This window comes from Natrix helvetica, assembly GCF_964273705.1.
Source record: "Natrix helvetica genome assembly, chromosome: 1".
NCBI classification, from domain to species: Eukaryota; Metazoa; Chordata; class Lepidosauria; order Squamata; family Natricidae; genus Natrix; species Natrix helvetica.
Window position 1 is genome coordinate 7,187,755 of NC_138548.1, and position 14,406 is coordinate 7,202,160.

General features: G+C 50.3%; 1 protein-coding gene across 2 annotated transcripts in view; it reads right to left on the minus strand.

The window, feature by feature from the left end:
- Nucleotides 1–1,736: 1,736 nt before the first annotated feature.
- The window catches only part of HDGFL2 (HDGF like 2), a 38,726-nt gene continuing 26,056 nt past the window's right edge, over nt 1,737–14,406 (minus strand). For both annotated transcript variants that reach the window (XM_081941339.1, XM_081941340.1), the window contains exons 10-16: nt 14,070–14,161; nt 11,613–11,680; nt 11,130–11,200; nt 8,011–8,112; nt 5,173–5,383; nt 3,571–3,703; nt 1,737–2,240 (exon numbers count right to left, since the gene is read on the minus strand). In XM_081941339.1, the coding sequence (XP_081797465.1) occupies nt 2,147–2,240; nt 3,571–3,703; nt 5,173–5,383; nt 8,011–8,112; nt 11,130–11,200; nt 11,613–11,680; nt 14,070–14,161 (771 nt within the window). In that variant the 3' untranslated portion in view covers nt 1,737–2,146. The remainder of the gene's footprint in view (nt 2,241–3,570; nt 3,704–5,172; nt 5,384–8,010; nt 8,113–11,129; nt 11,201–11,612; nt 11,681–14,069; nt 14,162–14,406) is intronic.

A 14,406-nucleotide genomic window follows, 5' to 3' on the forward strand; every position in this document is an offset into this window, starting at 1 on the left:
CAAGACGAGCTGGATATGGTTTGGGGTTTGGTCCAAGCGTTCTTAGCAAAAAAAATAATCTTCTTTCTTCTGCCAGAGTCCAAACATTAGCAAAGAAGGTTACCTGTGCAGGTGTTCCCTGCAACCTCTTGACCTCCTGTTCTGACCTTCACATCCAGCAAAGTCTTTCAAGGGAGGATTTACAGTCACAGACCTTATCTGGCTTGGAGAGCCGCCAGCCGAGGTCTGCAGAACTTGGCCAGGAGTCTCGGAGAGTCACGAACCAATGAAGCGAACTAATTGTCTCCTGCAAACTCCACTCCCCTTTCGCTCCTCTTTTATTTCCTCTGGGAGGGGCCATTCATCGTCCACCTGTGGCCTTATTCCCAAGTCAACCCTTCTTCCTTAGCTGTTCCCTTCTCCTGGCAACTCTGCGCATGCACACACTGGGAACAGGCTCCAGCTGTTCTTCTGCCCCACTGATGTCTGACTCTGAAGGCAGCTGATAACTGTCAGACGGCCCTGGCCCCCTCTCTGCCTCTGACACAGAGCCCTCATCAGAGCCTTCCCCAGACTCCAGGACCGGCCCATCTTCCTCCCCAACCTCCTCACTGTCCGAATCTGCTACCAGTTCTGCTGGCCATTGGCGGCCCACAATACCTCTAACCTAGCCTGTTTTTAGCCATCTTGCAGGCTTCGGACACCTGCAGGGGTTCGAAAGCGTTGCGGGGAGACGTCAAAGAAAAACTGCATCATCCATAAACCAAGTGAGGGGGGTAAACTCTGCTAACGAACAAAACATCGGGGTCCAGGAGAAGCCCCCCCCCAAAAAAGGCTGGGCCCAACTCAGCCAGGAAGTTAAAACGACAGAGCATTTCTCCCCTCTGACGTTGTTTTCTAGAAGTTTTGATACCCAACTGGGTATCACCATCAGCACTAGGAGGAGGAGGGGGCGCTGGGAAGTACTTGTTCTTTATAGCCGTGATGGCGAACCTGTGGCACGCATGCCCCTGGTGGCACGTGGAGCCGTTATTTGCCGGCACAGCAGCCCTCAGCTCCAATTTTCGGCCTTCCCGAGGGCCGGGGGAGACCATTTTCGCTCTCCCCAGGCTTCAGGAAAGTCTCCGGAGCCCAGGGAGGGCAAAAAACAGGCCCAACAAGCCACAACACCAAGGACTGCTTTACCTCCTCCTCCTCCTCTTCCTCCACTATGCAAATGTCACACCCTTCTAGCACTGATGATGTTTCCTAGTTGGGTTTTGAAATGTCCGCAAAAAACCCCCACCAAGTTCAGAGAGTACCAAAGACCTCGCTGTCATTTGTCTCCTCCTCCTCCACTTCCTCCAACCCTATTTCCTTCTAGCACGGGATGATGTTACCTAGTATGGTAATGAAACATCTGCAAGAAAACAGTTCAAAACCTCAAGGACCCCACTGTCATTTTCCTCCTCCTTCTCTTCCTCCTCCAACCCCTCTCTCTTCTGCCACTGATGACGTTCCCTAGTTGGGTCATGAAATGTCCGCAAGAAAAACAAGGAAGCTCAGGGAATACCAGGCACCCCGCGGTTCAACCCCGACCTGTCACTATTCTCTTCTATGGGAAGCCCTTCGGCTTGCCCCACTGAGAATCCCCCGTCCCGGGGCGTCAGGATACGGCGGGATGCCGAAGTTTTAAGATCGGTCGCGACCCCTGCTCTTCTCGTTCCTCAACCCAGCGAGGCGGAGAAAGGGAAAAAGAAAAAAGAAAAAAAGAAGGATGGACAAAGATCGGCGGCCTTTTCTTTGCTTTTTTTCATTAAAAAACAACCCTTTATATACTCATTTCGTGTCTGTGGAAATCACAAGATTAAAGGCGGGAGAGGGCAGGAAAGGGACGCGCGGAGGAAGGGCAACGTGGGGCCAATACAAACGTACCGGGGGTGGGGGAGGGTGGGGCTGCCCCCTCCCCCCCGAAGTTCATCATTCTTGAGGGAGCGGAGGGGGGGAGAGGAGAGGAGAGAGGGGGAAGAGTTCTCGGGAAGGACATGACCTAGAACGCCGTCTACTGCGTGGCTTTTGAGAAGCATCGCGGAAACGCCGGGCGGAAGGTGCCAGCATCGCAACAATCCGGGGCCGCCACTTCCTCGCACGGGGTGGGGGGCATGGGGGGGTGCCCTGTTGTCCGCCCTCAACTCTCGTCGTCTTCGTCCGCCGAGTCTGACTCTGGCTGGACTGTGCTTCGGTCTGTCCCTGCCCGGTCCGTCTCGGGATAGTCTTGCGCTCTGAGGAGACCCCAGGAAAGAGAGAGAGAGGGAGAGAGAGAGATCAGGGCGGGAGGAAAGGCAGGGAAACGGGGATCGGAGGCCAGCTTCCTAAATTGGGAATGATCTTCTTGGAGGCCGGGGAAGGGAAGGGCGGTTTGCAAGATATTCCCTCCCTCCCTTCTTTCTCCTTCCCCCCTTCCTTCATTCCTCCCTTTCATCCCTCTGTTTTCCTTCCTTCCATTTCTTGCATTTCTCCTTCCTTTCTTCCCTCTCCTTCCTTCCTTTCCTTCCTCCCTCTCTCTCCATCTGTCCTCTCCTTCTCCTTCCACTCCTTTCCTTCTCTCTTCCATGACTCCTTCCTTTCCTCCTTTTACCTGTCCTCTCTCCTTCCTTCCCGTCCTCTATTTCCTTCCTTTTCCTCTTCCCTCCCAACCCTTCCTTCCTTCTTCCTTGCTCCCTCCCTCCCTCGTTTTCTCCTTCCTTTCTCTCCATCTGTCCTCTTTTTCTCCTTCTACTCTTCCTTCTCCCCTCCATGTCTCCTTCCTTTCCTCCTTTTACCTGTCCTCTCTCCTTCTTTCCCCCATTTTTCCTTCCTGTCCTCTATTTCTTTCCTCTCCTTCCTTCCCTCCCTCCTCCACTCCTTTTCCCCTTCCCTCCCAACCCTTCCTTCTTCCTCCTTCGTTTCCTCTTTTTCTCCTTCCTTTCTTCCTTCCTTCCTCTCTATCTGTCCTCTCCTCCTCCTTCCACTCTTCCTTCTCCCCATGTCTCCTTCCTTTCCTCCTTTTACATGTCCTCTCTCCTTCCTTCCATTTTTCCTTCCCGTCCTCTATTTCCTTCCTCTCCTTCCTTCCTTCCTTCCCCGCTTTATCTGTCCTCTCCTTTCCCCCTTCCCTCCCAACCCTTCCTTCCTTCTTCCTCTCTCCCTCCCTTCCCTTCCTATTTTTCTCCTTCCTCTCTTCCTCCCTCCCTCTCTTCCCTCCCCATTTTTCTCCTTCCTTTCTTCCTCCCTCCCTCCCCACCCCATTTTTCTCCTTCCTTTCTTCCTCCCTCCCTCCCTTTCCTTCCTATTTTTCTCCTTCCTTTCTTCCTCCCTCCCTCCCCACCCCATTTTTCTCCTTCCTTTCTTCCTCCCTCCCTCCCTTTCCTTCCTATTTTTCTCCTTCCTTTCTTCTTCCCTCCCTCCCTTTCCTTCCTATTTTTCTCCTTCCTTTCTTCCTCCCTCCCTTTCCTTCCTATTTTTCTCCTTCCTTTCTTCCTCCCTCACTTCCTATTTTTCTCCTTCCTTTCTTCCTGCCTCCCTCCCTCGGTCCCTCCCTCATGTGCCTGCCGGCCACCCAGACAGACTTACTCGTTGTGGGGGTCTTCAGGTGACGTTCCCCTCTTGCCACCTTCCGAAGTCCAGTCCTCCCCTGGGCCTTTGTCCTCTGTTCCCCCTTCGTCTTTCTGGCCGGCTGATTCCCCATTCACAGGCACTGGGAGATCTGGAAGAGGAAGAGGCCTTCTCACTCCAGGAGGAAAGGAGAAGAGCAGCAAAGGGCACAAGCAAATGGACGGATTTCTCCCCCCCCCTCGCAATCTTGGGCTGCTTGTCAGGAATGGGGTCCTCTTTGGGGGCAAGGGTAGTTGTGGGTTCCCAGCGGCTGGGATCGGCAGCGACTGAGGCCTGCCTGAACCGGTTCTCTTGGTTTTTGGCTTCTGCGCATGCACAGAATAATAGCACCCATAAGTGAACCCACCCCTGGGGGGGTGTCAAGATGAGAAGCCAGCAGCTCCAGAGAGTCTCCTCTCCCAAGGAACCGTGCAAATTCCTATCAGGGGTTTTCAAAATCTGTGGGACTGCTTAAAATTTCCTGAATATCTTGAAATCTTTGGATTTAGGAGGCCTGGTAGAATGCAGCACTGCAGGCTACTTCTGCTGGCTGCCAGCTGTTCAATCCTGATGGGCTCAAGGCTGACTCAGTCTTCCGTTGTTCTGGGGTCGGTAAAAGGAGGAACCAGATTGTTTGGGGACAAGAGGCTGACTCTCCTAGAGAGGACTGTGAAGCAGCCTATAAGTGTAAGTGCTATTTCTCTCTCTCCCTCCCTCTCTCATCTATCTATCATCTATCTATCTATCTATCTATCTATCTATCTATCTATCTATCTATCTATCTATCTATCTATCTATCTATCTATCTATCTATCTATCTACCTACCTACCTACCTACCTACCTACCTACCTACCTACCTATCTATCATCTATCTATGGAATGCGGTGACTAGAGTGGCTAAGACGCTGAGCTTGTCGATCCGAAAGGCCAGCAGTTCAGCAGTTTGAATCCCTAGTGCCGCGTAACGCAGCGAGCTCCCATTACTTGTCCCAGCTTCTGCCAACGTAACCGTTTGAAAGCATGTAAAAAATGCAAGTAGAAAAATAGGAACCACCTTTGGTGGGAAGGAAACAGTGTTCTGTTATCCTTCGATGTTTAGTCATGCCGGCCACATGACCACGGAGATGTCTTCGGACAGTGCTAGCTCTTCGGCTTTGAAACAGAGATGAGCACTGCCCCCTAGAGTCGGGAACGACTAGCACATATGTGCGAGGGGAACCTTTACCTTTATCTATCTATTTATCTACCTACCTACCAACCAACCATCCATCTCCCTCCCTCCCTATTTTTCTACTGTCTGTTTATCTACAATCTCTCCTTCTCTCTCTCTCTCTTGCTCTCAAGGCACAGTGGTTGGAATGCAGGATTGCAGGCTAATTCTGCCCACTGCCAGCAGTTCGATTCTGATCGGCTCAAGGTGGACTCAGCCTTCCACCCTTCCGAGGTGGGTAAAATGAGGACCCAGATTGTTAGGGGCAAAAGTCTGACTCTGTAAACCACTTAAGAGAGGGCTGTGAAAGTGCTGTGAAGCGGTATAGAAGTCTATTGCTAGTTTGATTCCTTCCTGGAAAGGGCCTTACCAGCGTTCTCCTCCTCTCTCCGTTCGTTCTCCGTTTCGCCTGCCGGCAACTTCTCCTTCTCTTTGTCCTCTTCCTCTTTCTCCTTCTCCACCTCAGCCCTGTGCACCTTCTGGTTGGCCCCGGTTTTGGGGCCCAGGACACGAGATTTCAGGCACGTGTAGACTTCGGCAGCTTTCCCCATCACATCCTTGTTCGCTTTGTAACGTCGAATCTGATGGTGACCCGAAAGAAAAGAAGAAAAGTTCAACCCGGGACGGTCTGGAAGGGCAGCTCCAAAGGGCTCCCATGAGGGCAGCTATCCAAACCCTTCAGGCTCCATCAACTAGGACGGTTTCTTAAGTCTGCACACCCTGGGTCAGATTGATTGTAGCTGATCTGGGCTTTGCTGGACCTAAGCCAGCGTCGCTCACCAATTACCGTATTTTTCGGAGTATAAGACGCACCAAGGTTTTGAGGAGGCAAAGTTTTTAAAAAAAGTTTTTGCACTCTGCGGACCTCCCAAAAACGGCCCATTTTTCGCAAAAACAGGCCTGTTCCCCCCCCCCCCCAAAAAGGCATGGATAGCCTTTAAGCTTATAGAGTGCTCCCGGGGGTTGGGGGCAAAATTGAGCAAAAAATGACCCGTTTTCGCTCATTTCTGCCCTCCCCAGTCCCCAGGAGCACTCTGCAAGACTCCTAAACGCTCTACATGGCCATTTTTGTGAAGTTGGCAGGGTTTCGGGAGGCAAAAAATGCTGTATTGCGTGTATAAGACGCACCCAGATTTTCAGCCTCTTTTTTAGGGAAAAAGGTGCGTCTTATACTCCAAAAAATCCGGTAACTTGACTTTCTAAGAAAAAAAAAAATCAAACCCTGAGAATCTCCACTTGATCTTTTGGAAAAAGTACCTTTGGGATGAGTCAGTCAATAAACCATGCTTATGTTATGGCCTGCCAGCATCCAGCAGAGCAGGAAGCAGATTTGGACAGTGAGGAGGTTGGGGAGGAAGATGGGCCAGTCCTGGAGTCTGGGAAGGCTCTGACAAGGGCTCTGTGTCGGAGGCAGAGAGGGGGCCAGGGCCCTCTGACAGCTATCAGCTGCCTTCAGACATCAGTGGGGCAGAAGAACAGCTGGAGCCTGTTCCCAGTGGGCGCATGCGCAGAGTTGCCAGACGAAGGGAAGAGCTAAACAACAGGGGTCGACTTGAGAGTAAGGCCACAGGTGGACGATGAATGGCCCCTCCCAGAGGAAATAAAAGAGGAGCGAAAGGGGAGTGGAGTTTGCAGGAGAGACAAGTAGTTCGCTTCATTGGTTCATGACTCTCCAAGACTCCTTGCCAAATTTTGCAGATATCAACCTGGCAGCTCTCCAAGCCAGATAAGGTCTGTGACTGTAAATCCTCCCTTGAAAGACTTTGCTGGATGTGAATGAGCAGAATTCACAGTCAATGAATAAAAGGGTTTTTTGTCAGGACCAGGAGTTGGCTTCATGCTCTCGGGAAGCCTCGGTCAGAACAGCTTAGAAAAATGTGTGTGATGTCCAAAGCCAGCCAGATTCAATTAATTACCATGTTATCAATTTAACAACTCTGTAGCGAATCGGTTAACAACTGTGGCCTTAACGAATGTTTAATGATGAACAGATGAATAAGACGCATTATCTTATTCAGCAAGCTGAAATTGTGTACGCTTAGCCTGAAGATAAATTGTACGTAGCTATGTACGATGCTCACCCACAAAGGATTTTGAACTGTGTAGTTTTCCAAAATCCACAATGGGAAGCAGGAACATAGTCCTGCACTTACGACCCACAATGGAACCCAAAATCTCTCTTGCTAAGTGAAACATGTGTTAAGCGAGTTGTCTTCCATTTTATGACCTTTCTCGCAATAGTTAAGCTATTAACACAACCGTTAAAGTGAAATCTGACTTCTCCATGGACTTTGCTTGTCAGAAGGTGACAAGGTCTCTCTCTCTCTCTGTTTCTCTCTTTCTGTTTGCCTCTGTGTCTCTCTGTTTCTGCCTTTCTCTCTCCGTTTCTCTTTGTTTGCCTCTGTCTGTTTCTCTGCCTCTCTGTTTCTCTCTTTCTGTTTGTCTGTGTCTGTCTCTGTCTGTCTCTGTTTCTCTCTCTATCTTTCTGTTTGTCTGTCTCTCTGTTTCTCTTTCTCTGTTTGCCTCTGTGTCTCTGTCTCTGTTTCTCTCTCTCTGTCTCTGTGTCTGTCTCTGTTTCTCTCTCTCTTTCTGTTTGTCTCTGTCTCTCTGTTTCTCTGCCTTTCTCTCTGTTTCTCTCTGTCTCTGTGTGTGTGTGTGTCTCTCTCTCTTTCTGTTTCTCTCGCAACTTAACCCACCTTACATGGCTGTTGTAGGGAAAGTTGGAGGAGGAGGCAAGAGTACAGGTTGTCCCCGTCTTATGAACCACAACTGAGACCAAAATTTCTGTTGCTAAGGGAGACCTTTCCTTTTGCCTCCATTTTAACGACCTTTCTTGCCACAGTTGTTCAGTGAATCGTTGCAGTTGTTAACTTAAGCCACACGGTTGTTAAGTGAATCGGATTTCCCCACTGACTTTGCTCCGCCAAAGGTTGCAAAAGGGGGTCACATGGCCCGAGGATACTGCAACTGTCGTATATACGAGTCAGTCGCCAAGCATTCAAATTTTGAACACGTGGCCATGGAGATGCTGCAATGGTCGTTACTGCGAAAAACGGTCATAAGTCCCCTTTTTCAGCGCCGTTGAAACTTTGGTCACTAAATGCGCTGTTGGAAGTTGAGGATTATCTGTACAAATGGGGGGGGGGGAGGCGAAGGGGGGAGGGAGATAAAATAGCCGCCACCAGTCGTCCTCCGTGGCACCTCATACCTTTTTCAGAGTAGCCACGACGTCGGTGTGCTTCTGCAGGATCTGTGAAGTGACTTGCAAGCTGCCCAGCTCTTCTAACGCGCTCAGACACCTCTTGATGTCCTAAAGGGAAAGGAGAGGATCAGGTGAGCTTTCGGCCCTGGTGGGTGGGGCCTGAGCTGGTTTGACAGTCCCAGGAAGAGCATTTCTGGCAGCGAATGAAGATTGCGGGGAAGGAGGTTGTGTGCAGTACTAGCTACCCTTCAGCCCTTGATTCAGAAACTCTGGCCTTCGATCAAGAGAGGGGCCGGAAGCGGAAAGATATACCTGGATGCTCAGGTGTCCTTCAAGAAGGAAGGCAATGCTTCTCAGTCCCAGCTCTTTGGAGAGGTGTGGACTTCAACTACCAGAATTCTGGGAGTTGAGGTCCACCCATCTTAAAACATTCAGGCTGGGGAATTCTGGGAGTGGAAGTCCACCCATCTTAAAGGATGCTGGCTGAGGAATTCTGGGAGTTGAAGTCCACCCATCTTAAAGGATGCTGGCTGAGGAATTCTGGGAGTTGAAGTCCCCCCATCTTAAAGGATGCTGGCTGGGGAATTCTGGGAGTGGAAGCCCACCCATCTTAAAGGATGCTGGCTGGGGAATTCTGGGAGTTGAAGTCCACCCATCTTAAAGGATGCTGGCTGGGGAATTCTGGGAGTGGAAGCCCACCCATCTTAAAGGATGCTGGCTGGGGAATTCTGGGAGTGGAAGCCCACCCATCTTAAAGGATGCTGGCTGGGGAATTCTGGGAGTGGAAGTCCACCCATCTTAAAGCATGCTGGCTGGGGAATTCTGGGAAAGGATGCTGGCTGGGGAATTCATGGAGTGGAAGTCCACCCATCTTAAAGGATGCTGGCTGGGGAATTCTAGGAGTTGAAGTCCACTCATCTTAAAGGATGCTGGCTGAGGAATTCTGGGAGTTGAAGTCCCCCCATCTTAAAGGATGCTGGCTGAGGAATTCTGGGAGTTGAAGTCCCCCCATCTTAAAGGATGCTGGCTGGGGAATTCTGGGAGTGGAAGCCCACCCATCTTAAAGCATGCTGACTGGGGAATTCTGGGAGTTGAAGTCCGCCCATCTTAAAGGATGCTGGCTGGGGAATTCTGGGAGTGGAAGCCCACCCATCTTAAAGCATGCTGACTGGGGAATTCTGGGAGTGGAAGCCCACCCATCTTAAAGCAATGCCGGCTGGGGAATTCTGGGAGTGGAAGTCTACCCATCTTAAAGCAATGCCGGCTGGGGAATTCTGGGAGTTGAAGTCCACCCATCTTAAAGGATGCTGGCTGGGGAATTCTGGGAGTGGAAGCCCACCCATCTTAAAGCATGCTGGCTGGGGAATTCTGGGAGTGGAAGCCCACCCATCTTAAAGGATGCTGGCTGGGGAATTCATGGAGTGGAAGTCCACCCATCTTAAAGGATGCTGGCTGGGGAATTCTAGGAGTTGAAGTCCACTCATCTTAAAGGATGCTGGCTGAGGAATTCTGGGAGTTGAAGTCCCCCCATCTTAAAGGATGCTGGCTGAGGAATTCTGGGAGTTGAAGTCCCCCCATCTTAAAGGATGCTGGCTGGGGAATTCTGGGAGTGGAAGCCCACCCATCTTAAAGCATGCTGACTGGGGAATTCTGGGAGTGGAAGTCCGCCCATCTTAAAGGATGCTGACTGGGGAATTCTGGGGGTTGAAGTCCACCCATTTTAATGCATGCTTTCTGTGGAATTCTGGGAGTGGAATTCCACCCATGTTAAAGCCACCACCATTGAGAAACGCTAAGTTAAAGGAACCCCGAATATCAGCTGCCCCATTTCTAACGGGAGGAAATGGGTTTGAAGCTTATGTGATTGAGCTGACTGGCTAGCCAAGTCAGATAGGAAAGGTATTTGAAGTCTGATCCAGGGAAGTGATGCTCATCCCGTGTTCCCTCTGCTGGATTGAGCGGAGCAAGAAATAATAGACCACAGAAGATGCCTTTGAAGTGGTCAGCCTCAATCCTCCTGCCCCTGGAACTGGAAGCAAAGCAAGGAAAGAGAGCTCCCAACGGTTAGGCTGAGTGTCTTTGAATTTATTAGAATTTTCTTTTTATTTCCTAACTCAAGGCAGCCAACATGTGCTGTGTTTCCCCGAAAATAAGACAGGGTCTTATGTTCTTTTGACACCCCCTCTCCGAAATAAGTGCTTGGCCTTATTTTCAGGCAGGTCTTATTATTTTGGGGGTGCAAATATTGCAATCTGTGTTGCAATATTTTCGGGGGAGGGGTTATTTGAGTGCATGAGCTCAAAAGCCCGATTGGGCTTATTTTCTGGGGAGATCTTATTTTCAGGGAAAGAGGGTATAATACTCCTTCGTCTTCTTTTCCCTGCAAACAACAACCCTGTGAGGTGGGTTGCGCTGAGAGGGAGGGACTGGGCCAAAGTCACCCAGTCGGCTTTCGACTCAAAGGTGGGACCAGAACTCCCCTCTCCTAGCAATTGTCCGAGAACTAGCTAGCTGGCTTTTCTGCCCAAGGTGGGAACCGTCTCCTCTGGTGATTTGTCCAAAATCATCCAGCATAAGGCGGGACGAGAATACTCCATCTCCTGCTGATTGGCCCAAAGTTACCCAGCTGGCTTTCCTGCATAAGGCGGGACTAGAACTCACCGTCTCCCGCTGATTGGCCCAGAGTCACCCAGCTGGCTATCATACCTAAGGCAGGGCTAGATCTCTCCATCTCCTGCCGATTGGCCCAAAGTCTGCCAGCTGGCTTTCCTGCCTAAGGCAGGACTAGAATTCTCCATCTCCTGCCGATTGGCCCAAAGTCTGCAAGCTGGCTTTCCTGCCTAAGGCGGGACTAGAATTCTCCATCTCCTGGTGATTGGCCCAAAGTCTGCAAGCTGGCTTTCCTGCCTAAGGCGGGACTAGAATTCTCCATCTCCTGCCGATTGGCCCAAAGTCTGCAAGCTGGCTTTCCTGCCTAAGGCGGGACTAGAATTCTCCATCTCCTGCCGATTGGCCCAAAGTCACCCGCTGGCTTTCCTGCCTAAGGCAAGACCTAGAACTCATTCTCTCCTGGTTTCTAGCTTGGTAACTTAACCCCTAGATCAAACTGGCTCCAAACAGCTTACCGGATTGTCCACTTTGAGGGCAAACTTGATCTCGCTGTGCAATTTTTGGAGCTTCTCTTCAACTGTGGGCTCTGCAACAGGAGGAAGGGTATTTTAAAAGTCTGCCCTGCCAGCCTGAATGGGATTCCCCCGGCAGCTGCCTCTACAGTGGCCTTTACTGGCTAGGCGTATCTCCTGCTCTAGGCCCAGGCAATCAGAGACAATGAAAAATAGGGGCTGGGCAACCATTTGTCCAGGAAGTTATAGGGTTTCCCGTGTGAGGAGGAAGTTGGGACTAGAAGACCTTAAAGTTCTCTTCCAAGTCTGTTCTTCTGTGAAGGCCCAACCTCTCTCGACATGGATGCTAGCCCCCCCCCCCCATCATCTCTACGACCTCCAACGTGCAAGCCCACCTCCCAAGGAAGTAATACTCAAGGCCCTCGGCTACCACCACCACCACTACCCTTCCTGCTATTTTCTTTTCTTTTCTTTTTTTTTTGTTACCTTTTTTCTTCTCCACTTTTCTTTCTGGCAGATCGGACTTCTTCCTGCCTCGTTCGGATTTCAGAGACCTACAGAGAGAGAGAAAGAAGGCAGCGGAGAAATATGAAAGTATTTTTCCAAGTATTTGCTCCGGTCTGGCAGGCTACCAGCTCTGCTCAGAAGTATCATTCAAGATGCCCCAAAATTGCAGGGAGCCTCAAAGACAGATGAGGGACTGAATGCAGAGAGCTCCCTGGTCATACCATATTTTTCGTAGTATAAGACCCCCTAAAAGAGGGTCAAGATTTTGGTGCATCTTATACTCTGAATCTAGCCCTGCCCACCCGCCATCCCCCATCCTTGGGCCTCTAGCTCCTAGCAATTAGCCTCCTTGCAGCAAAAAGCCTGTTTCAGTTTCAACTTCAGCACAGCCTGATTAGCACAAACAGCTGATTGTTGGTTAGATCAGCCTCCCGACTGTTCTGCCCCCCCCCCCTCCGCGTCCAACAAAGCACTCCGAGACAAGGACTCTGCAAGATGATTTATAAACACACAGACTAAACCTTGGCAGCAATCCAGCACAGACAAGACCTTGGCAGCAATCCAGCCTGCCAAGATAAGGCACAGACTTGATAGCATCTCCAGCTCTAGTAAATATGTTGATTCCTGCAAACAGTTTGCACAAAGTCGTTTCTTTTTATACAGTCTTGAGAGGAGCCTAATTGCAACCACCTGGGTCCAATTATCTCCTGTAACTGCGTAGCTGTTCTCTACATCTATTAGCTCTCGGTTGCCGGGCATCCAGAACCACCTCCCCTTGTCTCCTCCCACTGCTCCAATGCATGACGTCAGGAGCACACTCCCTGTGGCTTTCACCGCTGCTCCATGCCTCAGGCGCCTCCTGGTGGCCAACCAGCCTCTCTGATCCCTGCTCGGAGTAGGAACCCTGTTCAGGGTCCTCCACATCTTCCAGAGCCGAGTCATAAGACCCCTCACTTTCAGAGTCAGGTTGCAGCTCCAACGGCTCCTGCTGGGTCACAACACCCGCCAATCAGCTGTTTCAGGCTTCAGGGATTGCCATTGCCTATTGCTGCCTCTGCGTGCCCATTGTTGGCCTCCACACGCTCCATTTTCCACCTGTTTTGGGCGACGGGGATCGGAATAGGCAGAATATGGGGCGCACAGAGGCCAAAAACGCAGACGCCAAAAATGGAATGCAGAGGCCGAAAATGGGGCACGTGGAGGCAGCAATAGGCAATCCCTGCAGGCTGAAACAGCTGATCGTCGGGAGGCTGATCCAACTGAAAATCAGCTACTTGTACTAATCAGGCTGTGCTGAAACTGGAACAGGCAGTTTGCTACAAGGAGGCAAATTTCTGGGAGGCAGATTTTTTTTTCTTATTTTCCTTCCCAAAAGCTAGGTGCGTCTTCGGAGTGTCTTATACTACGAAAAATACGGTATTTAGTGGAGCAGCTTAAGAGAAAAACTTTCAGTGGACACCAGTTCAAAGTTTATAGAGATTCTCCAGTCATGGTTATCCCAAAGCTGCTTTTTTCTCAAGAGGAAGCTGGACTTTCTGGTTTTCTTCTTTTGAAGACATTTCACTTCTCATCGAAGAAGCTTCCTCAGCTCTGACTGGATGGAGGGGAATGGAAGGATTTATACTCCTTGCAGACAGCTGGTCATTTGCATCCTTTGAGAGAACCATTGAGGCAGCTTGGTGAATGCTCAACAGAGGGGGAGGGATACGACGTCATCTATCTCCAGTCTACAACACAGTCCTTTCAGCAGTTCCAAGAAGGTTTCACACCTATTTGCACCACTCAGGTGACCCTGAGGACACAGGTAAGCTTCCAAGTGGCCTCAACGACCCTCTCAAAGGATGCAAATGACCAGCTGTCTGCAAGGAGGATAAATCCTTCCATTCCCCTCCATTCCAGTCAGAGCTGAAGAAGCTTCTTGGATGAGAAGCGAAATGTCTTCAAAGAAAAACCAGAAAGTCCAGTTGCCTCCTAAAAAAGCGCCTTTGGGATAACCATGACCTGGATGACTGAGAATCTCCTTAGGTTGAGAGTTACCGTATTTTTTGGAGTATAAGACGCACCCTTTTCCCTCAAAAAAAGAGGCGGAAAATCCTGGTGCATCTTATACACTGAATACAGCATTTTTTTTTGCCTCCAGAAACCCACCAAATTCACCAAAATGGCCATGCGGAGCCTTTAGGAGGCTTTCAGAGTGCTCTTGGGGGCTGGGGAGGGCAGAAATGAGCAAAATGCGGGCTATTTTGCTCTTTTTTGCCCAACCCCCACGAACACTCTACAAGCCTCCTAAAGGCTATTCATGCCCTTTTTTGTGAAAAAAAACCCAGGCCCGTTTTCGCAAAAAAGGGGCGTGTTTTGGGGAGATCTGCAGAGTGTGAAAACTTGGTGCGTCTTATACTCCGAAAAACACGTAAGTAAACCTGCGTGGGCCCTCACCTATTCCGTGTCTTCTCGTCTCCTTGGCCTCTCTTCTCCTTCTGGATCGATTTCTTCGAATGGTCTACGGATGGCTGCTTTTTCTTTTTCACCTGTGGGAAAAAGAGAAAAGATGCGGTGACAAAAAAAAACCTTTCCAGCCTTTAGAGTGGAGACAGATGAGCTTGATCCCAAATTCTCAGGGGCTGAGACCCAGGCAGTCCTCGCCTCGTGACAGTTCATTTAGTGACTGTTCAAAGTTACAACGGCATTGGAAAAAAGGTGACTTAGGACCGTTTTTCACACTTACGACCATGTGCCGTGGTCACGTGATCAAAATTCGGACGCTTGGCAACAT